A 23465-nucleotide genomic window follows, 5' to 3' on the forward strand; every position below is an offset into this window, starting at 1 on the left:
AAATCTATCGTTTCGGCACACGCTTCGGACCTACCCACCGAGATCTAAGCGCGATCGGCGCCCTTTCGCGGCTGCATCCCATCGGTGATCGCTCGGCGTTGTTCGTCATGTCGTCTACGAGGTTTGACCGCACCTGATCGACTCTCACTTCCCCCTCCTCTCGGCCTGGAGCAAAAGCACTGGCCTTTCAAAATCGCTCGTCTTGTCATCAAGGAATTCCCATTCCCAAACGGAGGTCAGCCACCGATGCTGTAAGCCCCATGAACATCGGCAATCTGGGAGTGAACACGTCGTCGTCGTCCCATAACATCGACATGGACAGGGCTCCCGGTTCCAACATACGCACGGCCTGTGATTCTTGTCGAGCTCGCAAGACCAAGGTAATCGTCGTCCTCTCGATACCGCGTCATCTACATTCGACCTTGGCATCGCTTCCGTTACTGATCGGCGGACCCCTCTTGCTCAGTGCTCGGCAGAGAAACCAGCCTGTGCTTACTGCGTCAAAGCGAATCGGGAGTGTACCTATTCTAAACCTCCTCAGCGGGGCGAACCGTGAGCATCTCGTCTCGTTCGTCGCTGAATGGCATTACAACAAGTATCGACCCTAGCCCCTACGCAACCTTGTGTAACGAGGAATCGCAGCGGCTACGTAGCATCGCTCGAAGCCAGGATCAAGGAACTCGTCGGAGCTGACTCGTCGCAACAACCGATGGAACGTGAGATAGAGAGGTCAAACGAGCCGATCCAGCATCGATACCGTTCACCAGACCCCCTTGTTAGCCCTTATCGTCGCAAGCGAAGACGGCATACGGATCGACGGGGAAGCCAGACCGACGCTCGCTCCGGCTCGGACCTCGAGAGCAACCACCATTCTGCCTCGATTGCACAGTCGTCATCCCGTTCACCTGCCCGGACTCGTCGATCGAGTCCTACAGGTTTTCAAGATTTTCATCCAATTCTATCTGAACCAGTTCGACATTCGTCGCCTCGCTTGCCACGTGGGCAGAGCAACAGAAGCTATCTACCCTCCAACTCTCAGCTTGTCGACAGACTTCCAGCCGCAAAAGAATTGGGTACGGTCTACCGGATCCATCCGTTGGGCTATTCTCCACATCAACAGTCGGCGGACCCGACCACAACGCGACAGCACGAGACCGTCACTGAAGGCTCTGTATCGAATACTGCAGCGCTAGGGCCTACCTCGAACCTCTTACCATCGCTTGACGAACGCCGAATCCTTCTCGATCGGATTCTGGAGCATACCAATACTGCGTTCCCCATCCTTCACGGCCCGACGTTGCAACGGGATCTGGAATCGGTATATCACCGAGAGCAAGGGACCCCACCGACAGATTATGCGACCTGTCTGCTCTTTCGTCAGTTTTCCCCTTCCCGGTTCTCATCAGATCCGAGGGGAGTCAGCTTACGTGCGCGTCTTTGCGGGGTGCGGTGTAGTCGTCAGCGCGGTGTCCGCCTCGTCCCTACCGAAGGACGTCATCGAATATCGTGAGATCCGCGACAAGTCGACGGGTACGTCGTCTACCAGCCGTGACAGCTCGAGCCGACCAATTCTGACACGCTGAAAGTGAATCCCGATTTGCAATCGCAATAGCATGGTGGAGACTGGCTCAAAAGGTGACGAGTTCTCGGACGATATCGTGCAGAGAGATAGGGGTATTGAAACGGGCCGCCGATCGCTCGCAGCATCTTCCCGCCATGTTGGTCCGTTCGGACTATACCAGGTTGCAGTTCCGACTGTTACAATTACATTACGTCTTGTTGAATCCGGACGCAGGTGGTGAGGCTCGACGTGCAGGTGCTCGTCAGCGGCGCGACACACTGATTATCAGCCCGTTTACCCGTCTATCGATCTACATCAGACGTCTGGGAACTCGTGGGTACAGCGATGCGGACAGCTGTAGACTTGGGACTCCATCACGAACTGGCCCAGGGCGGGTGGCGAGAAAAGGATGATCCTCTTGCTGTCGATATGGGCAGGCGATTGTTCTGGTCGTGAGCGGGATATTTGAGTACCGCGATAATCAGTGTGCACGTGTTCACTGATGGTGATTGCGCAAAGTACATATGCCATCGAGCGAAATCTTGCAATCGCCTTGGGAAGACCTACGACCGTTCCAGACAACTGGATCAACGCCGAGGCGAGTCGAAGGATACATCGCCCGAAGTTGAAACTCAACGAGCTGACATGTGCATATGAACATTTCATGCTTGTCACGCAGTATCCGTCCCTTATGCCAGATTCTGCCATCACTTCGCGAGGCATCGAGGCGGGGATGCCCTCATCTGACAAACTGGCTGCGGTACATCAGCATTTTGCCGTGAGGAGGATACAGTCCGAGATCCACCAGTGCCTTTACTCCAGCGTTGGACCCTACCCGACCGATCCCGAATGGCAGCGGACCATGCTCGATCGCGTGCAGGCCTGGCGGACGATGGCGACGACTACGACGACTTTCATGAGCCAACTATGGCTGGACTTGAACTATCACATGACGATCATGAACCTCTGCAGACCTAGCCCAGGTAACCAGAATCCAGACCGATACACGACCAAGAGGGCTATTCAGAGCAGCAGCGAGATCATGAAGATCTACCGGGCCATGTTTCGGCAGAAGATGATCAATTTCAGTGAGCGATTGCTTCACAACGTGGACGGACGCTATCGAGGCTGACGAGCTCGCTCTGCGCTGGATCTTAGACTGGCTTGCAATGTACCATCTGTTCATGAGCGGCGTCACCTACCTCGGTAGTCTGTGGCAGGCGCATAAACAGGGTTGGACGATCGTTCCCACCTTGATCGATGCGCTGCTCGATATACAAGGTTGTTCTGCGACGATGGAGGGTCTGGCAGGTCAGTCGATCTGGATGGGAGCAAGCCTATAGGGTTTCTACCGACTGACGCAGAGGAATCTTGGCTTGTTGCGTTACCAGCCACCACTCCCGGGACCAACGGCATCCGCAACGCGCTCGAAAACGTCTCTGAAGGGGTGCTTCGCCATCTCAGCTCCAACAGCCGTGCAATCGGTGCTTCACGGCCGATCTCTCCAGTAGCACATCGACCTCACATCACGCAGGGCGCCGCTGCCGACCTTCCAATCGGAGCAACGATGGACGCGACGACGGAACAGCCAATTTTGCAGATGCCCTTGGAGCCAAGTTTTATCATCGAACCGGGACTTTTTGCTCCTCATCAAGAAGATGTTATATCTGGAACCTATCTGAACCCCCTGGATGGCTTTCTCTTTCACCCGCTCGGAGACATGTCCGAGCTCGAGTGGAACGAAGCGGTCGAAGGTATTCTGCAGCAGATGCATAGGGAAGATCCGACCATGCTCGTTGCACAACGATAGCGTACACAGAAGACGTCCTTGCACCATTGACATCTGGGATCGTGTTACATGTGATTCTACGATGATCGGGCTTAAGATCCCTCTAGCGCTCTTCAGCACACTCGGTCGCGCAAGGTTTTACCCTCGAATGCCTCGACGAGGTGCTCCACCATGGATCGGCAAGTGTCTTGTTGCGCCGCTTCAGTGGCAGCGCCAATGTGAGGCCTGCAAGGTCGATCGTTCTTATTAGCTCCCGAGATGCCCCGCAGGCGGACGACGATTATGCATCGAGTGACCCACGTCATGACGACCCTATCTTCTCTGCACAACTCGGGGTATGCCTCGAGTGAAGGCGGCTCGTTGACAAAGGCGTCCAGACCGGCACCAAAGATACGATTCTCTGCGAGCGCAATGGCCAGATCTCCCTCGTGGATGATCCCGCCCCTGGCGGTGTTCACGAGTATCGCCGAGCGCTTCATCAACCGGATCTCCCGGTCCGCAATCAGGTTCTCGGTGCTCTTGGTCAATGGGACGTGCAGGCTGATGATGTCGGCTTGTTCCAAGAGCCTATCGAGTGCGTCGACAAGACGGAAAGCGCCGTCACCGCGGATCGCTCCTTGCCACTTTCGGAGCGCCTCGTCGTCGATGAACGGATCGTAGAGGATGATCGGGGCATCAAAAGCGGCGTGGAACATCTTGGCTACCAAGAACCCAATGTTCCCACCTCCTACGATACCCATCGTCTTTCCTTCGAGCGTCTGCGAGCGGCGTTTTCGTGACCGACATGGAAATCAAAGTCAATTCCTCGTAGAGCTGCAGCGTAAACGATGGATGTAAAGCCGTCTCGACTTGCCTGTCCAGCCCAACCGTCCTTTTTGGTGACTGCGACCCCGGCTCGGATCTTGCGATCGATCGCGGTGCACTGTCGGGCGACACTGTGTAGCCGATACCGATGCAGAGCAGTGCAGCGTACGATGGAAAACCGAAAAAAACAACAAGAACAAGAATACACATCGAGATCAACCACAGGGTTAGCATTTCGTCAATCGTGTGTGGCGCTACGTGGTATGCGCGCGCGATTTAGGAATGTAATAGTTAGATCGGGACGTACTCTAGGATCAGACCGAGTGCGAGCTCGGCGACGGCACGGGCGTTGACCCCGGGGGTGTTCATCAACGGTATCCCAGCTGCCTTGAGCGCATCGAGATCAAAGTTGTCCACTCCCACGCCTATCAGTATGGGTATGGGTTTACAGGGTAAGAACACCGCTCAGTATGATCCCTCCAACAGACATGCAACGTCTTGTTGCAGTCCAACTTATACATGACCGGGCGCGGGAAGACTGACCTTGCTTGCTGATATATCTCAAGCGAGATTTCGCCAAGACCTCGACGTCTTCCCTAGTGACCACCGCGTTCCTGGCCATCAACCCCTCGGCCTCTTGCCTCCACCTTTCGAACCCATGTTCGCCGGGAAGTACGAGATCGAACCTCTCCCTGGCCAATGCGAGAGCTTCCGAATGCAGGGGTTCGAGGCTGAAGACTCTGGGCTTGGGGGCGATGGAAGGCGACATGATGATGATGTTCGGTATGAGATTGGACAATCAATGAAACAATCGTGGAGGACGAAGGGTTTTTCTCATCAAGTCCCGAATCGATCTCTCGTCTAGAACACTGGGTTCTTGATCTACTAACAGTACTTTATATACATACTTCTAGGACGTTGTCCCGAACGGTGATTGTAAGTCATACTACGTAAGTCGGCCCGAAGAGCTTCGGAACGGGGGGGCCCTCCGAGCCGAGACGACCATGGGCCATACCTACGGTGCAATACATTCGGCACAAGCCACGAGCGCTGAGCGCTGGGATGTCATGCGGGCTTCCGGCGAGCTCGAGAGGTCCAACGATTACCAGGTGCACCAGACCGTTTGTAGACCGGGAACGAGCGAGGGATCCAAACGATAGACAGATCATGGATTGCGGCGTGAGGACGATGGGCAAGGGGTTTTATTTGAGCTACCAAGCGCGATCTGTGGATCCATCCGATGGCAGAGAGCCGAGTCTATCAACGATCCTGGCAAGCTGTGTATAGGACACACTCTTATGCTGAACTGTCTCTCTTACATGTGACAAATGACACGGCTGCAGCAGAATTGACAGAGCGCCCGTGGTAGCAGTGTAGCCTTGAGCGGTTTGGGCAATGATCACGTGATCTACCTTCTCGGTCTCGGGCAAGTGCGGGCCCGTCGACGGACGATCTACTTAGTAACGACGATGGTGGTGATGGTGTTATCTGGGAGCTATGGTTGGATAGGGGACACGGTAATCACCTACAATCTGTCAGTAACCGGTCGCAGAACGTCGGCTGCCGGGTAGTCTCTCCTATGGCCTGGGTCTGGGTGTATATACAGCCACGAACATGTTTGTCGAGACATCGAGATCCTCCATGACCGTGCATCTCTTGCGCCTATCCACTCGACGCAACGTCTTTGAACCATCATCATGTCTTCCGAAACTACCACCACCACTGATACTACCAGCGACTTTCAACTCCGACCTATCCCTCAACCGCCTCCCCGTCTCCTCCTGGGCAACCTGACGGACATCGACAAGGAAGATGCCATAGGTTCCATCACCCAGATGATCCGTCGGTACGGCGAGATCGTCAAGCTCCAAGTCCCCAACGGGCCCAAGAACGGCAGGCTGTTCGTAGGCAGTCAGAGGCTCGTACATGAGATAGCCGATCAGGAGAGGTTCGAAAAGGTCGTCAGTGGGGCTTTGGAGGAGGTCAGGAGTTTGGCTGGGGATGGTACGTCGGCGTGGCGTCTTGATCGATTTTTGCACGTACGGGGAGATCATCTTCTGGTCTGGTCTGGCCTGGTCTGATTTTAACACTCCCCGCTTATTTACGTTTCTCTTTGAATTGCAGGCCTGTTCACCGCTTATAGCAAGGAAGAATCGTGGCAAGTCTCCCTCTCGCCCATTGATATTTTATTATCAATTCCATGGCCGACTTCTGAGCTGATCATTCTCATTCATCCTTTTTCTGTCGTTGTTTCTTTTTGCGTAATCGCAGGGCTATCGCTCACCGGATCCTCATCCCAGCTTTCGGACCCCTGAGTATCAGGAACATGTTTGAAGGGATGGTCGATATCGCTACTCAGCTGGTCGACAAGGCAAGTTATAGTCGAAGTGGAACTCAAATTGTTTTCCCGGCAAATGTTGACGTATGATATATTGATGTGTGCTATCGACCTCGACCTCGACCTCGCCCTCGACCTCGACCTCGCCCTCGACCTCGACCTCGACCTCGACCTCGACTTCGACCTGGAACCCATAGTGGACCCGGTTTGGAGACGCTAGGATCGACGTGACTGCCGATTTCACCAGGTTGACTTTGGACAGTGAGTTGTACCCAGCTCGCGTGATGTCGAACCCCCAGACCGTACGTTTACCTCTTCGACCTTCGCGGCCGACTTTTTAGCTATTGCCCTGTGCACCTTTTCTCATCGGTTTAATTCGTGAGTCTCTCCGTTTCCTGCCATAAGGTATGGTTATGCGTCTCGTCCCAAGCTGATCGCATCCTCATCTGGTTTCGGGAAATTCCATTTTGGCACGCTCACACCGAATTTGTGTACACCCACGTTTAGCTTCTACACGGAAGCCGAACCTCCCTTTGTCCACGCCATGGCCTCGTCCCTGCACGAAGCCGGAGTCAGGAACAGGCGGTTACCGGGGACAGGCTGGATGTTTGGGAAGGCGAATCAACGGTACAAGGATGATATCGCTTTGCAGCATCGGATCGCTGACGAGGTGAGTTGTCGTCGGCAGATGAAGACGTAAAATCCGGACGGGGCATTGTGAACTGATGATATTCTTGGTATGATGATCACGATGCAGCTCATTCAAGAACGGATCGAGGGGAAGGATAATGCTCCGGATGACCTGTTGAGTACCATGTTGAACGGCAAAGACCCGAAGACCGGTCAGTCTGGCTTTGTGGTCTGGTCGCCCCACGTCCCGGGGCTAACCTGCATTCGGTGAACCTTTATTTAGGCAAGGGGTTGATCCCGGAGAACATTCGATACCAGCTGGTCACCTTTCTAATCGCCGGTCACGAAGTGAGCTATATGAGTTTGAACGGCTTGTCCCCTGTACCCCGACCCTCACTTACCCCCGCGTTCACCCAGACGACCTCGGGAATGCTCTCGTTCCTCTTTCATTACCTCTTGAAGACCCCCCGCGCTTACCAAGCCATCCGGGACGAGGTCGATCGGGTCTGTGGCAACGAGTCGGTCCGATACGAACACCTGCAGAAGTTCAAGTACATCGACGCGGCGCTCAAAGAGACCCTTCGGCTGAAGAGTACCGCTCCGGCCTGGGCGGTCGTGCCTAAAAAGGACGAGGTGATCGGCGGGTGCTACAAGGTCGACAAGGGTCAATCCATCGTCGTGGTCTTGGACGCTCTGCATCGAGATCCCAAGGTCTGGGGGGACGACGTCGAGGAGTTTAGACCGGAACGCATGCTGGATGGGCGGTTCGAGGCTTTGCCACCGGACGCTTGGAAACCGTTCGGTCAGTGTCCCGTGCTCGGGCGTTTGCGCGTCGTCCAGCTGACATCTGGGTCGGTCCGCATTCAGGTAACGGTATGCGAGGGTGTATCGGCAGACCGTTCGCCTGGCAAGAATCGTTGTTGGTCGTCGGCATGGCAAGTTGCTCGGTCCGAGCTGCAGGGCGTTGAACGTGGCTTGAATCTGAATTTCTCGTTGGAAACAGCTCTTTCAACACTTTGATATGCGCCCGGACGACCAGTCCTATCAACTAGCTGTGAGTCTCCGTGGTCGGAGCAGGTTCTGGGGTGTCGCAAGCTGAACGTCTCTTGCGCACGGCTCAGATCAAGACGTCATTGACGATCAAACCCAAGGGCTTTTACATGCACGTGAAGCAGCGCAGAGATCGACTCGTTACCAGCATCGCGTCGGCTGCCAGTGACTCTCGTCAAGGCCAAGACCAGTCTGACAACGAGCCTCCCGTATCGCAAGGTAACGGCAAAGGCCCTAAATTGGCCATTTACTATGGTACGTGAGCTTTATCCGCTACCTTCCACGCCTCGTACTGAGCTGCCTTGTGCCTCTCAGGAAGCAACGCCGGTACCTGCAAGGCTTTGGCCTACAAGCTGAAAGGCGAAGCGACCCGACGCGGCATGAACGTCGAGATTGAACAACTCAATTCGGTCGCTTCCGGTGATCTGCCTCGGGACCGCCCTGTGGCGATCGTGACCGCCAGTTACGAAGGGCAGGTGAGGGGTTACGTTGCGTTCTGCGGGTTCCGACGGGGTCCGAGCTGAACCTGGCTCCCTAACACTAGCCAACAGACGATGCCAACTTTTTCGTCGAATGGCTCAAAAATGCCAAGGCCGACACGCAAAAGGGCGTCAAGTATGCGGTCTTTGGGTGTGGTCATCCGGACTGGGCGGCGACGTTTCACGCCATTCCCAAGTTGATCGACGACCGTCTGGCCGATTGCGGGGCCGAGAGGTTGCGCGATCGAGGCGAAGGGAACGCAGCTGTGGCCGAGCTGTTTGACCAGTTTGACGATTGGGAAGCCGGGTTCTTGGAAAGAGCCGGCGGACAGGCGAGTGACTCTGATGGACCCGGACTCACGGCCGACATCGACAGCGAGATACGCAAAAACCTGCTCCAGCAGCAGTCGCTGTTGTCGTGCAAGGTCATCTCGAACGAGGTCATCAGCAAGGGCGACGTCGACATCAAGCGCAAGATCGTCCTCGAGCTGCCCGAGGGGGTCGAATACCGGACGGGTGACTACATCGGTCTGTTGCCCGCGAACCCCATCCCCGTCATTCAGCGGGTCTTGGTGCGCTTCGGTCTGCACATGGACGACGTGGTGACCCTGCACGGGACCGCAGGAGCGTGGACGTTGCCACTGGACGTGCCGATCAGCGCGTTCGACCTCTTGGCCGCGTTCGTCGAGCTCGAATCGCCGGTGACCTTGAAACAGGTCGAAAAGTTGAAGTCGTACGCCGCAAAGGAAAGCCAAGAACTCGCTCGGCTGGATGAGTATTGCAAGCCAGACGTCTTCAAGGCGGAGATTGGTGACAAGCGGGTCGACCTGTTGTCCCTCGTCGAAGAGTTGGAACGTCTCGACATGCCGTTTACCGACTTTTTGATCGCCATGCCGTCGATCAAGATGAGGCAGGTGAGTCGGCGCCGGCCTGCTCTATATCAAGCTGCCACGCGCTGTTGGCGATACTGACCATCACTGTACGTTCTGACAGTACTCGATCTCTTCGTCTCCCCTTGACGATCCCAGACGAGCCGCACTCACCATCGCGGTGATCGATGCGCCCCACATCTCGGGTCGCGGCGTGAGGTACTATGGGACGGCCACTCATTTCCTCTCTTCGCTCGTCCCCGGCAGCCTGATCCGAGCTGGGGTCAAGCCGTCTGGAGAACAGTTTCACCCCCCCGCGGACCCTTCGGTGGACATTTTGATGGCGGCGTCTGGGTCGGGGATCGCCCCGTTCAGAGGGTTCGTGCAGGAGCGAGCGTTGCAAAAGTGAGCACCGGGTTCTGCGGACTTTCGTCAGATCGTCAATCAGCCGCGTTATACGTATCTGATCGTGTTTGTGCCTTGCTTTTTGTTGATTTGCAGGGCCGCCGGACGTCAAGTGGGAAAGGCGATGTTGTTCTACGGTTGTCGATCGCCGGATACGGACCTTCTGTACGACGAGGAGATGCGAGAGTGGGAGCGGCAGGGGGTCGTCGAGGTTTTCCATGCGTTTTCTCGAGCTCCGGAAGAGTCTGAGGGGTGTAGATACGTCCAGTGAGTCAGGTCCCTCTCGGCGTTCCTCGTCGAGTCGAAGTACCAACACTTTTCCTCCTTTACACCGACAGGGACCGCGTCTATCACGAACGTAAAGAATTGGCGGAAATGTTCAAGAACGGGGCCAAGGTCTACCTCTGCGGCAGCGGACGGATGGCCGGTGGGGTCAAGGAGACGTGTGCACGGATCTACGCGGATTACAAAGAGGTCGAGTTGGAAGAGGGTCGGGAGTGGATGAAGGCTGTGCAGGCGGAGAGGTTCGCTACGGATATTTTCGGTTGAGCGAGGATGGAGGCAGGGGTAAAGGTGATTGGCATGATTGTGGAAGGGGCAGGATCGTTCTCGTGGACTAGGTAGTAGATGATGCCAGGTCTTGTCGATTGTCAGAACGACGTTCGTGAAACGGATTACGTCGTCTGTTTTGCTGCGGAAAGGGTAACTTCGGGGTCTGTCACCGGCGGGCGGGAGGGAGAAAGTGGTCAGATGTAAGGTTTGGGGGACTCTGGACGACGTACGACGACGTATATCGATCAGCATATCTATCTGTATGATAACCACACGGTCTATGGAATATGATCTGGGCCAGTCTGGAGTGTTGCTAGCTATATCTGGTATCCAGCTATCTGGGTGTATCCGGTCCCAAACTGTCGGCACCTCGGGGGGCTCATCGGTAGATTCTACCTCAACAAGACCTCGGACCCAGGAAGTTTTGGTCGACAAGCTTTGACCTTCCGACAAACCACGACGACCGCCACCGACCAGCGATCACCAAGCGAGATGAACATGTTCTTCCCATTCCCCTTGCCTCTGACACCGAAACAATGGTTTTACATCGCCGGAACGCAATGCCTCGTCGCCGGGATCATCGATGGAGGAGCCAATTTCGGGATCGCCTATGCGATGTATCATGGGCAGGATCAGGTCAAGATGTGGGTGTTTTCTCAGGTGAGTTCGAGAGATGAGACCGTTGGACACAGAAGGGAGATGATGATATGAGGCTGATGGTCGTTGTTCCCGGGTTCAGAATACGATCGCAGGGGGTATGTAGGGTTACGCAGGGTGGAAGTTGGATGGGCCGAAAGCTGATGTATCGTCGACTTGCTATCAGATCTCGGAGTCACGCCCATCATCCAGACTGCCGTGTCGGTAAGACCAACCTTTTCTCCAGCCCTCCAATACTTCGACATACGTCATGTCAACTAAACGCCGTGCTGCTCGCTCGTCTCGAATCTAGATGATCATCACCTCGACCCTGGTACACACCGATCTACATCATTCGATGATAAAACCGCTGGCCTTTGTCTGGCCGCACGTCGAGCATCTTCCGGACCCTCACAGGCTGTTCAAGGGCCGGCAGAAGAGTCAAAAATCCGACCTGGAGAACAAGACTAGCAGCCCGGACCACGCTTCCTCCCACCTTTCTTCTTCCACCTCTTCGTCCCAGCCAAGAAGCACCATCGGCTACTACTGGGCCATGTTGATGAGGTTCATCTTTGAGGGGACGGAGAATAACATGCTGTTCGACGCCGGGATCAAGCGGTTCCCGAAAAGGTTGGCTTGGACGGCTCTACAAGGGGTAGGGTTGGGGGTGGTTGTGGGGTTTCCGTGTTGGTGTTTGTTCATAGTGATCTTGGGGCCGATTTATGGGATGAGGGATATGGGGAATCGGTGGGATCCGCAGGTGAGTTTCGGTACAGGCTCGGAGTCTCCGAAGGCTGTCGAAGTTTCGAGGTTCCGGGGGTTTGACAGAGGGCCCAGGCTGAGATACTGGCCCTCTTGGAATCTATGAACAGATCATCAAGTGCGTGTACGGGTTCTTGCTCGGGATCATCACCAATCCTATTATCGCCATGTTAGCTCTAGGCTCGCAGGCCGAGCACAACCTCCTCGTACAACGCATCGCCGAAAAGGAGAAGGAGAAGAATGCGGAGGAATCGTCCGACTCGGAACCTCGGGAAGTTCTGGTGCCCAACCCAGAGACACCTCCGACTCCATTGCAACGACCTGCCATGCCCATGACCCCGTCTTCTAGGATCTCGAGACTGCGTAGCGGGTCTTATGCCAGTTCGATCCGTCAATCCGGGTTTACCGTCGATGTCAGCGACATTCCTGTGGATTCGCCCAGTCGGCTCGCCCCGCCGTTGGCCTTGCCAGCGACACCGATGGGCCCGACGATGATGGAACGCTCTGGACCGCCCCAAATTCAGACTCCTGGGAGTGTCGTTCCTCGACGACCGAGGGCGTTGACGGGTGCATCTGAGACGGGGTCGTATTACTCGTTAGGAGGGACCGGAGGGCGAGCCCAGAGGGGAAGAAGAGCGAGCGTGCTCTCGGTCCAACAGGTCGGGACGTCGGGCACACCCATGGCACCCAACCAGAATCAGAACCAGAAACAGGCCCAGGCCCAAGACCAAGATCGAAGCGGGACGGGCGCGAGGCAGAGGACGATGACGGAATCCACCATCAGCCCTATCCGACAGATCCCCCCAGCGTGGATGTCACAAGGCACAGGGATGACAACGATGACGGGCATGGGGATGGGGATTGGGTCGGGGACGGGTCGAGCAGAAGATCCGGACTCGGTAGAGACGCTCACGCTCCCGCCTACGCCTCATCGGCAGCATACGGGCATGTCCCGGTTGATGGCTGAGAGCAAGTTGGATGCGCCCAGGGAGAGCGTGGAGATTAAGGCAGAGGGGGTTGAGGGGGACGTTTTTGGCGGGAACAGCGGATCGGGTAGGGACAAGTAGCGAAGGGTACTGTGGATCGGTAGATGACCGAAATGTTCGACAACTTTATAATTCACGTGCAAGTCTCTGGTTTGTAAGCCGACCCTTGGCGTCGGAATAGATGGATTTGATTGGTATCGCTTTGTGGCATAATTATGACAACTAACACTGGATTATGGACAACCGATTCTCTTGCTTTGCTACTTCATTGTGAACGCTTCCTGCCTGTACTAATGGGTTCAACGAATTGTCCTTTGCTTTCACGAACGCTCAATCGGTGCATGGTCTGCTCAGTAAGCCGACTCGTCCAACTGGATCTGTCCACGGATGGCACCGGCAGGGAAGGCGACGGTGTGAACATCGGCAAAGAAACCAGCGGGGTTGGCCTCGATCTGGGCGAGGGTGAATCCTTCGGCCGTGTCGGCTGCAAAGAGAGACGAAGATTATAAAACACCTCAGCTGCTGTGACGTCGTCCCTTGTAAGACCAGCGAGGTGCGATGGACTTACTGCCATTGGCCAAGACTCCAGTCTCGAAAGGTCCCTGGAGACAACCGTACGAAGTCCTCCATCCCTGTTCGGTCAAGGGCGAGTCGCCAGTGGGGTTGGGGAAGGCGATCCGGGGGGGACCAGCTCGGCCACGAACGGCTTCGTGCTGAGATAGTCAAGAGCAACGTAGCACCGATGAGCATCTGAACGAAATGTAAAAGGGAAGCGATGAAGCAAAGGTGGAACGTACGATGTGGGTGGCGGTGACAGCCGGGCTCTGGTAGTCTCCCGAGATGTAGACCGAGATGTTCTACGTTGACAACCCAGGACGAACGCGGATGAGCATGAAGATCGAACGAAGATGATGAGCCGGCAACGACCTGGACTCACGTAGCAGATCAAGTCCTCGTCCGCGTTGATACCGAACTTGTAAACACCGTATGCGCCGGGTTCACCGGGTACGGCGACTTGCGAGTTGTTGATGCTGCGGGCAAGCATTGATGTTCAGCACAACTTGCAAGCGCAATACTATAGCCAACAGAACACGGTCATTCGTTTCACTCACACCTGGTCAGGACCCGCCCAAGCAGTGTATGTCGAGGTAAAGTGGAAGACGCCCTTGACGAGCTCCTTCTCGTGGTGCTTGTCCTCGTGGTGATCGTCGTACTCCTTGTGGTCGTGCATGTCATCGTGCTCCTTCTCTTTCCCCCAGTTCTCTCGCTTGGAAGAAGGGGCGGCCATAGCCAAGGCGGGAAGGGCGAGGAGGGCAAGGGCAGCGAATCGCATGATGACGAGGATGTTGTTGGCGTGTGGTGGTGTAGGTTGTGAATGCAAGGTAAACTTGGATGGATGCAAGCTTAGCCATTCCGAAGCCCACCTTATATAGTCGTCGGGATGACCTCGCTGCGAGACGACGTACATCCGAATCGGATGATCAAGCAGCAAGCCATAAGAACTTGCCAAGAGGTGCGCCTTGTCAACGCTCGTCACGCAATTCAATTTGGCCCGTTTGGGGAGCACTTGTTCGCCCATCGCACCTGTAGACGCTGCTTGTCGACCTATGAACGCTCTCGTCGGAGATATTACTGTCCTTCTCGACCTCGGTCTTGGCGATCGACCTCATCCGAAAAGAACGCCTTTCCCGGTCCATGGCTTCGGCGCCCCCGAACTAACTTCTTTCCCCATGGAGGATCGACAAGTGAGTATGCCCAACCGATGACGTCCTAGCCAGAAGTGGTTAGTCCCATTCGGTTCGTTGCCAATCGCCGGGGGCACCACGAGCAGTGTGGGAGAGTGCGATCGAGAGCTCGTACCAAGGTTTCGGGTTGTACGGGCTTGGCGCAATTTACGAGACACGGGATCAAAATCGCGATATTTGTCTTGGGAGCGTCATACGTCTCGTTCGGGGTTGCTACAATCCATTCACCATCGTCGTCGTGTTGAGACTAGCGCTACACAGCATCAGATCACCCACACCACGTCGCTCTACTTCCATACAGGGTCCCCGTTGGCGAGAAGCTTGGCGACGTAAACCTTGGTCTCGGCCAGGATGACCATCCTGCGGCGAAGCGCAAGCACGACGAGATATGACGAATCAGCCCTAGTCGTATTCCCTCAAACTGACCACAATAGCGATATAGCGTTCTCTAGAGCCGACTCACCTGCCCGGACCGGCCCATTGAAAGTTGGCACTCCCTGAACCGACAAAGATCTTGCCCAAGAGTACGCCTTGCGGGTTGAACACGGTCACGCCGTCGCCGGTGCCTGCAATCCGTGTTCAACTCGTGTTAGCGATCGGGAACCCTCATGGCTCGTTGACCTGAAACCGAGGCCGCCGGCTGAAAAGGCAGACGTATAGACTGACCAGCATCTGTGAAGTATACAAAGGATACAATCAGTACGGGTATTTCGGCTTGAGAACAAGCTTAGGACTGAGACTCGGACTCACAAACATTGCCCGACTCGTCACATCGGAGTCCATCGGGGACACCGGTATTGACTGAAGGCGTCGGGGTTCAGTTCAGCTCATAATCCATTTTCAACGGACCGGAGATGAGATAGGAAAGGGCACCTACTGAACGCAAACGTCCTTCGATCGCTCCAGTTTCCTTGCTCATCCACGTTGTACTCGTAGCTACATAAAACTCAAACCAATCGTTAGCAATTCACGATAAAACCCGCGCAAACCTTAGAGACAGAGAATCCCGCTGCAACGCTGCACCCCTAATGAGATGCTTCAGATCCATGCCCCGACTCACATCGTGGCCGGACGTCTGGGATCCCGATCTTTCCCTACCAACCCCGTATCCGCCACATACGCCTTGGTCTCGTCGGGCGAGAAGACGATCCCGTTCGGTCGGACCATCTCGTCCGCCACGAGCGAGACCAGGCCTGTAGTGCGGGGCGAGACGTGAGAGCGAGCGAGCGGGTCCATCTCATCAGTAACTACTTTTCCTCGCAAACAATGTCGATACGCGAACGTGCTAGCGCTACGCTTACCGCTCGTCTGGTTCCACCTATAAACTTGTAACGGCAGATCCGGCGTAGGTCGAAAGTCCTGCGAGTTGCCATAGTCCGGGTCGGTGAAGAATAGGTCTCCGGTACCTCTGTGCAGGGCGACGTCGTTGAGCGAGTTGAATTGTCTCCCAAAGTAGTTGTTCAGGATGACTGCGGGCGGGAGGAGGGGATGTTGGGGATCGTCAGCGGCATGTATATCATAGGGGACATGAACCCGAGGAGTGTTGCGGAATCTTCCGACTGACCGGTGGAATTGTAAGGAGGGTACGGGTTGACCAAGGTCATCGTAGGTGGGAACTCTTCCCCCCGACCCTGAGCGAGGAAGACGATCTGGTCTGCAGGGCGTGTATCGAAATTAAGACCGAACGCTCATCAGCCTTGCAAGCTTGTAAAAAGAACGCGGGGCAGCGCCCCGGGGAAAGAGTTCAAGAGTTGGAGCTTACCTCGGTAATTGGTACCTGCAGAGCAAAGGTTTTATATCATGGGCCAGTAAACCCGTCAATCTCACAAGCCGGCTCTTCCTTTCCAAAAGTTGTCGGACCCCACGTCCAACTTTTTTTCAAGACCCACTCACCTCCGTTCACGTTGACCAACCTCCCTTCCGTCCCATCCTCCCCACTGATCTCCACCAACGTCGCATTCCCCGCCTTCCAGTCCCCTGTGGTTTCGTCCAAGTAGACCTGGCCCTCTTTATTGCTCAAGGAGCTCTCGACCTCGTCCAAGGAGATCTTGAAAACCCGATTAGAATTCTCAGCACCGGAAAACCCTAAGGGGGCACCGGCGTTGGAGCAGAAGAAGAATGATTGGGTGGGTTCGTGGTAGACTATAAATACGGGTATGAGTGTGAAGTCAGGGGGTGGAGGTGGAGATGGTGATGAGGATGGAGATGGGGGTAGAGGTGGAGAGAGAGAGGAGAGAGAGAGACGTGGAAAGATCAGCTCAACTCAGAGAAGATCGGTATATCCCAGATCCCAGAAAAGTAAATTAAAGGTATAGCACGGGGCAAAGACCTTTAACCTCAACCAGGAGACTCACCGGGGGCCTCGTGAGCGCTATAATACCCCTCGGTCTCCAAGACCAAAGCTAACCTGGGATCTTCCCCGATGACCCGGTGGAAATCGGGATGATAGACGTGGAACGGGCTTCTTTTGGCGGAGGCGAGGGAGATACCGGGCGGGAGGAAGATGGAGTCCCAGGTGAATGATGAGGGAGGGGGGACGGTTGGGAGGCTACCAGAGGTTAATAGCGGGATGGGAGGATGTCACGAGCGTGATTGCAGGCAAGGGTTAGCTGAACAGAGGTGATATGGATGACGAGTTGGACGTACACGTTGGTACTAGCAAGAGGAAACTCGTAGAACCAGTCGTGTTGCTCAAAGTCGACCTGCAACACAACATGGGTCTTCAGTTCGAATTTGATGGCAATCCGGGGATCCGGGGACGAGGGTCCGGCGTTCACGATATGGACTGACCTGAGCGACGATAGAGGTCGAGGTTGTCAGCAGGACGGCTGTCACGAGAGCTTGTCGGAGAACCATAACTGGGTAGAGGAATGATGTTCACTTATCCAGTGATTTGTTGTACGAGTCGAGGCCGGGTCGATTGCTGAATTGCTGTACATGTTCAACTTGCTATATGCTATATGCTATATGACCTTGTAGGTGTTCTCGTCGATCTCGGTGCTACTTTCGACCGAAACATTCCGCTTTTTACACCTCTCGGGGTAGAAGGACGTGACGGTCCCCCCCTCCCACAGCCCTCAGCAGATTTCAACCATACAGCGAGTAGAGCTTGCAGAAGAGGGAGAGGTCACGCGGTGTGCACGGAGGGGAGTGACTGGTAAAGGTCGCAACGCAAGGCGAGTACATATAGATCGGATGAGAGACGGCGGGATCCGACGACCGACAAGCGAGCGGAAAGACATGATATGGGGCAGGAGGATGAGTGTGATCGAGGTAGCAAAAAGCAAGAGGAGGATTCGCTAGCAGCTAGCAGACGGCTGTACACTTCTTGTCTGATCCGTTCATCGAGTCGATCACATCGAGTGGGGCACAAGTAGTACACAGTAGTACAGTAGTAGTGAACAGTATCGCAGTTGCTGCGAGCGAGGTGTGTCTTGGGTGATCACGTGACTCGCGTATCGTGTTTCATCCACCACCTATTTACACTACTACTACTACTTGCACAACATTATTACTCTCATGTCGAATGTGACTGACGGTCACTTCACGCCCCACTCCGAACAAGTGTGACATCGGGACCTTTTTCGCACATCCTACAGTTACAGTATCAAAAGAATATCGGTACGCCTACAGCAGACTAGAGCAAAGGGCCTTGTTTCATATATATTACAGTACCAGACGACCCGCCTCGGACTGCGGCTTGACACGATGGAGGACCCGTTCCAGGTTATCGAGGTTCCATCGATCGAGGACCAGGTGATATTCGTCCCAATCCGCCGACGCTGGGATGGATCCTGTCCAGGAAGGCGTGATTCCAGGCGGGTGGGCGTCATCTTCATCGACCGATCTTGACTTTGATCCGGACCCATCGTCGTCGTCGTTATGGCTCTTTAAATTTGAAGGAGGTGTGGTTCGTAGCCTGAGCCGGAGGACGCTCTTCATCTCGCTCTCCCCGGCGGTATGTAAAACGTACGCGACGGGGTGGAGGTAAGGGTAGGCATCGATGATCGCCCGGTAAACCAAGGTAGGTACCTAAAAATGTCAGAAGTCAAAATTATAATCATTCCCCCCCCCCCCAACATCAACCCCCAAAACCAGTTCCCCCAGGGATCAGCGAAGTGATTATAATCAAGGCGGGACAAATTGTTGTGGACCCAATCTAGGGTGGACGATCTTAGGGGGGGAAAAAGGGAAACCGGGAACGGACCTACCTTGGCGTTGATCGCAGCGCTTATAGAGGCGCTCGCTCGTTTGGCCCAGTATTCGTTATCGATCCAAGCGGGGATCGCTAGGTCCTAAAAAAAAACATTATTCGAGATCGAGCATATAAGTCCACCCCAAGCCCCCCAAACCGAGCATTAGATGATATCAGCCCGTGTTTTATCGCATTGCGAAATTTCAATTTCAAGGGGGGTGGATGTGGATGTGATGAGAGACACGACGCCGGGCCTAAGAGACTGACCATTCGACCGAGGATGGAATAATATTCCTCGTACGTGGTGTGAGAGTGGATTTGGACCACGTTGCCGGATACCAAGAGCGATGGGATGGGGACTTTACCCTTGTCGCTACCGAGGATGTGTAATTTGAACGCCGAGGTCGAGGTCGAGGTGGGTTCGCTTTCCAGGTCGAGGGGGGTCAAGGTTTTGAGAGCGGGGTCGTACCGGTAACCCCAGGCCGACGGGTCTTCTATTGCATTGTACGAGAATCGCCACGCCCGTGACAAAAAAAGAACAATGAGACCGGGAGTCAAGTCAGAATCGATAGGTACCGTGCTGTGCTGGACTCTACACGACCCAGGCCTCCGGTTTTCCCCGGCTACAGTATGGGTGTGGTCTTTACTCACGTATGATCTCCGACTCGAGGTCGGTAAATATTCGATCGAAATGTCGACGGCCATAGGTCAAGTCGCCCATGATCACGGCGTTATCACAGCCGGTGCGCCTGTTCTTCTTCTTGTCCTGTTGATGGGGGACGATGTCTGCGGAGATCGGCAGTCTCTACTTACCAAAACAAAGACCAGAGAGAGACGAGCGGGCGGGGGAACAGTCGAGGGACCCTCTTCGTGAGCTTTCGATTCCTTTCCCTCTCTCTCCGGGGAACGAGAGCGAGGACGAACCGTGACCAAAGTCTGTACGGGATGTACCGCCCAGCCCGTATTACGATCCCGAGTGGACCACTGCGTCAGGTGTTCGGCGTACATACGTGATGTATGCGCTCCCAACGAGACGAACTGGATCCGACCTTCCCTGGCTAGGTTGTGGAAGGGCTCGTGGTGAGCGTGAAAGCCGTTCTCTTCGTGATGCATGCAGACGACCTGGAGGTCGCTCGGCTGCGCGAGAACGGTTCTTAGGGAATCTTCCAACCATCGTTGGTCGCCTGGATTTTGTCGAATGGATCAGGGTCAGGGTCCATTTCTCGTGCTCCGTGTCATATTATCCGGGCCTGATAGACACGAGGGGTCCAGGGACTTACAGCTGACAATGATCAAAACGTCGAATTCGGCGCGGGATATCGAGGACTCTAGACTGTCCACCGAATTCGGAGGGGCGCTGATCGTAGGACCGTCATGAAACGCGGATAAGATCTTGCCGAACCCGAACCTCCATCCTCCCGGGTAGTCGGGCGAGACTCGAAGATCTGGGGGGTTGTTGACAAGACAGACAAGTGGGGGCGAGTCAGTCTGGATTGTTTCTTCGGGGGGACGAGCCGTGTCATGATCCGAAATTCTGGGACCAACGTGTGCGATAGCTCGTCACGGTCGCGCCGGACCGTTCGGCAGTGTAGATCAATGCGCCCGCTACGTCTATTGGTTGGGAACGTTGTGGAGGGGAAACTGGTCAGCGATGTAGACAAGGTAGCGATCGTACGTCAGAGCGACGCAGCAACAGATTCTCGATCGAGATGGAGACAACAGATTCTCGATCGAGATGGAGACGATGCTGTCGAGGGAGGATCGATCTCCCCGTTTATCCTGTGTACGGCTCGAACCAACTCACCGTCATGAAACCCGGAGCCTTCGTAGACGGCTATACGAATACCTCTACCCGCATCCGAAATTGACAAGGCGGTACTCGAGACGACGGGTCCATGGCGATATGTCAGACATCCGAGGCCAAAGAGCGAGATCGACACGACTGTCAACAATAGTAAGCGATAACGAGACCGCCCGGCCAACCTGTAACGAGGGTCGTCGCGAGTCGAGCCGTTGTTTCGAAGAGAGATGGGCATCGCGGAATGGCCACTGGGTATATCGCCTTGGTTGGCTATGTAGGTACTCGCCTGGAAACTGTCGGGCCGGGTCGGATGAAGGTAGGAAAGATCGACATGTCGTATCTGGTCGAGACGTACTTGTGTGTGTCTGTGCATGTGTGTGTCTGTGCGGTCTGTGTGTGTGTGTGTGTGTGTGTGTGATCGGTCGTCGGCGGGATTTTGGGTCGCGGAATTAGATTTCGATACCGAGGTTCCCGGTGAGACACTGGCGCGCGGGATGGATATTTTAAGGTTTAGCCTCCGGGGGGGACCACTGTTACTTCCGCGCCTCGTACTTTGGGTCAACACCCCCTCTCCCCCTCACCTATCCCAAGATCTCGAAGATGCATACAGCATACCCCTCTCGACTCGATTCATATGGCATGGACTGGAAGATCACGTCCATATAGCGAGCCGGATCTTCCTTACAACAGCCTCTCGACCGATCCATCTCTCTCTCATGGCGACCACATCGACACGCAAGTTATGGAGGACCCTACTGGTCGCGCTCGCCGGCACGGTCGTCGTCTTTCCATTCCTGTCCCGGCCCTTCTACGGGACCGATCAGATCTCAGCATGGTTCCCGACCAGCTCATCGACTCCCCGGTCTGGAACGATCACGCAGGCCGACCCTGAGCTGTTCAAGGGGTTCATGCTGAAACCCAACGCGATCCCCACCGACTACTACCAATACAACACGGTCGCCCTCGTCAACCTCCACGCCTGTCTGGCGACTCGCAGTTGTGGAGTCAACCAAGCCAAGGTCGCGATACTGGACAGCAATTGGTTCAGACAAGGTATCGCCGAGGGTTGGAAAGGCGGAGAAGGTGAGTTTCCTCTCCTTGCTGCTCCCAGAGACCAGGAACGCCGACTGATCGCTCTGGTGATACGTTTCAGGTGTCTGGGGGCAATCTATAGTGAGTGAGACTCTCTGAGTTTTGTCTTCGTGGTTTCCTGCTCATGTCGCGGTCAACCCTTGCTCCCGCTGCCGAGTAGTACAACTCTCTCACCAACCTGGGCTACACATGCATCGTCGCGATCAGCGTAGGTGAGTCCAAGAGCATCCGCGCTACCCTCGTCACGACGGAGAAAAGAGAAGATGACGAGCTTGATCTCGAATAGACGAGGTATATCGGTACTACAGGCAAATGCCCGACCTGGTCAAGATCATCATCACCGAGCATGTCCGTGAGTGTTGCGCTGGTAATGTATTTTAGACCCGCTTCGCCTCGTCTACAATAGCGAGGAGCAAACGACCTTGTCGAGCATAGGTTGATCGTTTGGGTTGGACCGGACAGCTTTGATGGATCAGGATCCAAAGTATATGGAGAGCGTAGAACATCCCGATGGGATACCGATCTGGAAACGTGAGCATCCTCTGCGAATTTCCAGGAACGCATAGCGGACCAAATCCCCCTGGGCCAAGCAAGATCTGCTCACCGCCTGTCGTGCTTTCGAATCATGCCCCCGCCTCGCAGTCTTCTGGATGACGTTCTTCCCGAATCGCGGTCAAGGCGTTCTCAAAGGAAAATGGACGATCAACGCGGTCAAGCATCCCTACGACTCGGATTCATACAACTACCTCGGCTACTCCATCGAGGATCACTGCAATTCCGTGCCGTTCGTACCCCTGGCAGATCGACCTGAACAAGCGTGGTTGTTCGCAAAGCAAGCGACATACTTTTACAAGTCGGCCTTTGCTTGGGAACGGACGTGGTTTAACAACCTCACGAGGGACGTCCCTGGTCTCTCGGTCAAGGGTGCCTTTAGCGTCGACGAGCACTACCAATGGAACCCGGACAAGGATGGGCACTTTGATAATGTACCCGGCGGTCTGGTGGGGGTCGAGAACGTGGGGCGGATCGGACCGGAACAGTTCAACGATGAGTTGAGCCATTCTCGAGTCCTCCTCGGAGTCGGAGATCCGTGGTACAGTCCCTCGCCGTTTTATAGCCTGTGCTTTGTGAGTCACAAGGCGGTCGATCGTTCGGGTCGTCAAGTGTTTTCCTGCTGAAACCGCTCGAGTCGTGATGGTCGGAAATCGATATCAGGGGGTGCCTTTTATCAACGTGGTAAGCTTCGACGAGCGAGATACTCGGGCTCGAATTTTGTGCACGATCTGAACGGCTGTGACCGTCACTACAGGTTCGGAAATGGAACGAGGCCAAACCGGACGAACGGTGGAATTGGGATGTTCAGCAGCCAGAACTGGTCACGTGGGATCCTCCGTAGGTTTCGGTCGCACGATCTTCGGACTCGAGCGGGGCGCGTCAGCTCAAGACAATATGCTCTCGTGTCAGATATGTGTACCACGTGAAGAGCAAAGATTACGACGGTCTGGTCAGTGCTCTCAAACAGGCGATGACGGTACCTATACCGAGGACGATCCTGCCTCACATGACACAAGCTGAACACGAGCTGAGAATGCAAGCTCTGATGGAGACCGATTGGTACGACGAAGCTGTTCAAGAGTTGGAGAGGAGGAAAGAATCTGGCGGCAAGGTCAGTCTTCTGCCGCGTTTCCTAGCTCATCATCTTGCGCGAGGCAAGCGGACTGACGACGACGGCCGTTTCTTTAGCTGTTTTATGTAAAAATGTGAAGACGTC

General features: G+C 55.1%; 8 protein-coding genes across 8 annotated transcripts; 4 read left to right on the forward strand and 4 right to left on the reverse strand.

The window, feature by feature from the left end:
• Positions 1 to 154: 154 nt before the first annotated feature.
• On the forward strand, positions 155 to 3417 carry HD553DRAFT_135656 (fungal-specific transcription factor domain-containing protein). The gene is made up of 11 exons (XM_046176628.1): positions 155 to 380; positions 467 to 552; positions 643 to 1376; positions 1456 to 1530; positions 1613 to 1635; positions 1705 to 1798; positions 1881 to 2013; positions 2081 to 2159; positions 2241 to 2649; positions 2720 to 2872; positions 2953 to 3417. The coding sequence occupies exons 1-11, from the start codon at positions 261 to 263 to the stop codon at positions 3369 to 3371; spliced, it is 2325 nt and encodes a 774-aa protein (XP_046033417.1). The 5' UTR covers positions 155 to 260; the 3' UTR covers positions 3372 to 3417.
• On the reverse strand, positions 3418 to 5009 carry HD553DRAFT_135704 (D-isomer specific 2-hydroxyacid dehydrogenase). Its single transcript, XM_046176629.1, has 5 exons — positions 4698 to 5009; positions 4462 to 4579; positions 4204 to 4285; positions 3651 to 4108; positions 3418 to 3575 (listed from the first exon to the last, which is right to left on the reverse strand). The coding sequence occupies exons 1-5, from the start codon at positions 4921 to 4923 to the stop codon at positions 3464 to 3466; spliced, it is 996 nt and encodes a 331-aa protein (XP_046033418.1). The 5' UTR covers positions 4924 to 5009; the 3' UTR covers positions 3418 to 3463.
• Positions 5010 to 5654: 645 nt separating this feature from the next.
• HD553DRAFT_318826 (NADPH-cytochrome P450 reductase-like protein) lies at positions 5655 to 10729 on the forward strand. Its single transcript, XM_046180936.1, has 17 exons — positions 5655 to 6158; positions 6279 to 6312; positions 6426 to 6525; positions 6690 to 6753; positions 6834 to 6870; positions 7000 to 7162; positions 7250 to 7334; positions 7406 to 7470; positions 7540 to 7924; positions 7990 to 8057; positions 8126 to 8176; positions 8244 to 8427; positions 8488 to 8648; positions 8717 to 9565; positions 9645 to 9925; positions 10022 to 10192; positions 10264 to 10729. The coding sequence occupies exons 1-17, from the start codon at positions 5852 to 5854 to the stop codon at positions 10472 to 10474; spliced, it is 3216 nt and encodes a 1071-aa protein (XP_046033419.1). The 5' UTR covers positions 5655 to 5851; the 3' UTR covers positions 10475 to 10729.
• On the forward strand, positions 10730 to 13117 carry HD553DRAFT_300858 (uncharacterized protein). Its single transcript, XM_046178645.1, has 5 exons — positions 10730 to 11137; positions 11217 to 11232; positions 11301 to 11338; positions 11427 to 11873; positions 11986 to 13117. Exons 1-5 carry the CDS (start codon positions 10970 to 10972, stop codon positions 12940 to 12942), a joined length of 1626 nt encoding a protein of 541 aa, XP_046033420.1. The 5' UTR covers positions 10730 to 10969; the 3' UTR covers positions 12943 to 13117.
• A 94-nt stretch (positions 13118 to 13211) lies between these two features.
• Positions 13212 to 14194, reverse strand: HD553DRAFT_277348 (uncharacterized protein; the record flags this gene model as incomplete). The annotated part of the gene is made up of 5 exons (XM_046177995.1): positions 13212 to 13345; positions 13430 to 13574; positions 13659 to 13718; positions 13799 to 13892; positions 13974 to 14194. The coding sequence occupies 5 exons, from the start codon at positions 14192 to 14194 to the stop codon at positions 13212 to 13214; spliced, it is 654 nt and encodes a 217-aa protein (XP_046033421.1).
• Positions 14195 to 14761: 567 nt separating this feature from the next.
• On the reverse strand, positions 14762 to 17941 carry HD553DRAFT_135773 (uncharacterized protein). The gene is made up of 13 exons (XM_046176630.1): positions 17397 to 17941; positions 17253 to 17308; positions 16961 to 17154; positions 16500 to 16748; positions 16369 to 16383; positions 16171 to 16260; positions 15908 to 16075; positions 15667 to 15799; positions 15484 to 15542; positions 15357 to 15407; positions 15273 to 15278; positions 15070 to 15172; positions 14762 to 14966 (listed from the first exon to the last, which is right to left on the reverse strand). The coding sequence occupies exons 1-13, from the start codon at positions 17460 to 17462 to the stop codon at positions 14894 to 14896; spliced, it is 1263 nt and encodes a 420-aa protein (XP_046033422.1). The 5' UTR covers positions 17463 to 17941; the 3' UTR covers positions 14762 to 14893.
• Positions 17942 to 18272: 331 nt separating this feature from the next.
• On the reverse strand, positions 18273 to 20837 carry HD553DRAFT_345733 (uncharacterized protein; the record flags this gene model as incomplete). The annotated part of the gene is made up of 8 exons (XM_046183121.1): positions 18273 to 18638; positions 18818 to 18901; positions 19069 to 19295; positions 19453 to 19567; positions 19615 to 19985; positions 20082 to 20246; positions 20347 to 20412; positions 20606 to 20837. 8 exons carry the CDS (start codon positions 20835 to 20837, stop codon positions 18273 to 18275), a joined length of 1626 nt encoding a protein of 541 aa, XP_046033423.1.
• Positions 20838 to 21217: 380 nt separating this feature from the next.
• Positions 21218 to 23458, forward strand: HD553DRAFT_337369 (uncharacterized protein; the record flags this gene model as incomplete). Its single annotated transcript, XM_046182280.1, has 10 exons — positions 21218 to 21685; positions 21756 to 21775; positions 21855 to 21906; positions 21981 to 22046; positions 22157 to 22225; positions 22337 to 22821; positions 22910 to 22930; positions 23004 to 23086; positions 23159 to 23360; positions 23438 to 23458. The coding sequence occupies exons 1-10, from the start codon at positions 21319 to 21321 to the stop codon at positions 23456 to 23458; spliced, it is 1386 nt and encodes a 461-aa protein (XP_046033424.1). The 5' UTR covers positions 21218 to 21318.
• Between the last annotated feature and the right edge of the window lie 7 nt (positions 23459 to 23465).

Source organism: Filobasidium floriforme (assembly GCF_021052385.1).
Source record: "Filobasidium floriforme strain CBS 6241 chromosome Unknown HD553scaffold_25, whole genome shotgun sequence".
Taxonomy (NCBI): domain Eukaryota; kingdom Fungi; phylum Basidiomycota; class Tremellomycetes; order Filobasidiales; family Filobasidiaceae; genus Filobasidium; species Filobasidium floriforme.

What these genes read in the sequence shown, in the direction of transcription:
- HD553DRAFT_135656 (XM_046176628.1), top strand. Translation starts at nt 261, where the DNA reads ATGAACATCGGCAATCTGGGAGTGAACACGTCGTCGTCGTCCCATAAC. An exon ending in GGTGGAGACTGGCTCAAAAG is followed by an intron (nt 1,636 to 1,704) that starts GTGACGAGTTCT and finishes GATCGCTCGCAG; the next exon opens with CATCTTCCCGCCATGTTGGT. An exon ending in ACAACTGGATCAACGCCGAG is followed by an intron (nt 2,160 to 2,240) that starts GCGAGTCGAAGG and finishes CTTGTCACGCAG; the next exon opens with TATCCGTCCCTTATGCCAGA.
- HD553DRAFT_135704 (XM_046176629.1), bottom strand. Translation starts at nt 4,923, where the DNA reads ATGTCGCCTTCCATCGCCCCCAAGCCCAGAGTCTTCAGCCTCGAACCC. An exon ending in GAGATATATCAGCAAGCAAG is followed by an intron (nt 4,580 to 4,697) that starts GTCAGTCTTCCC and finishes CCATACTGATAG; the next exon opens with GCGTGGGAGTGGACAACTTT. An exon ending in GCACTCGGTCTGATCCTAGA is followed by an intron (nt 4,286 to 4,461) that starts GTACGTCCCGAT and finishes TCGGCTACACAG; the next exon opens with TGTCGCCCGACAGTGCACCG.
- HD553DRAFT_318826 (XM_046180936.1), top strand. Translation starts at nt 5,852, where the DNA reads ATGTCTTCCGAAACTACCACCACCACTGATACTACCAGCGACTTTCAA. An exon ending in CGTTGTTGGTCGTCGGCATG is followed by an intron (nt 8,058 to 8,125) that starts GCAAGTTGCTCG and finishes CGTTGGAAACAG; the next exon opens with CTCTTTCAACACTTTGATAT. An exon ending in GAGGGGTGTAGATACGTCCA is followed by an intron (nt 10,193 to 10,263) that starts GTGAGTCAGGTC and finishes TTACACCGACAG; the next exon opens with GGACCGCGTCTATCACGAAC.
- HD553DRAFT_300858 (XM_046178645.1), top strand. Translation starts at nt 10,970, where the DNA reads ATGAACATGTTCTTCCCATTCCCCTTGCCTCTGACACCGAAACAATGG. An exon ending in TCATCCAGACTGCCGTGTCG is followed by an intron (nt 11,339 to 11,426) that starts GTAAGACCAACC and finishes TCTCGAATCTAG; the next exon opens with ATGATCATCACCTCGACCCT. An exon ending in GGAATCGGTGGGATCCGCAG is followed by an intron (nt 11,874 to 11,985) that starts GTGAGTTTCGGT and finishes ATCTATGAACAG; the next exon opens with ATCATCAAGTGCGTGTACGG.
- HD553DRAFT_135773 (XM_046176630.1), bottom strand. Translation starts at nt 17,462, where the DNA reads ATGGTTCTCCGACAAGCTCTCGTGACAGCCGTCCTGCTGACAACCTCG. An exon ending in CCCTCCTTACAATTCCACCG is followed by an intron (nt 16,076 to 16,170) that starts GTCAGTCGGAAG and finishes TCCCGCCCGCAG; the next exon opens with TCATCCTGAACAACTACTTT. An exon ending in TCGAAGGACGTTTGCGTTCA is followed by an intron (nt 15,408 to 15,483) that starts GTAGGTGCCCTT and finishes CGACGCCTTCAG; the next exon opens with TCAATACCGGTGTCCCCGAT.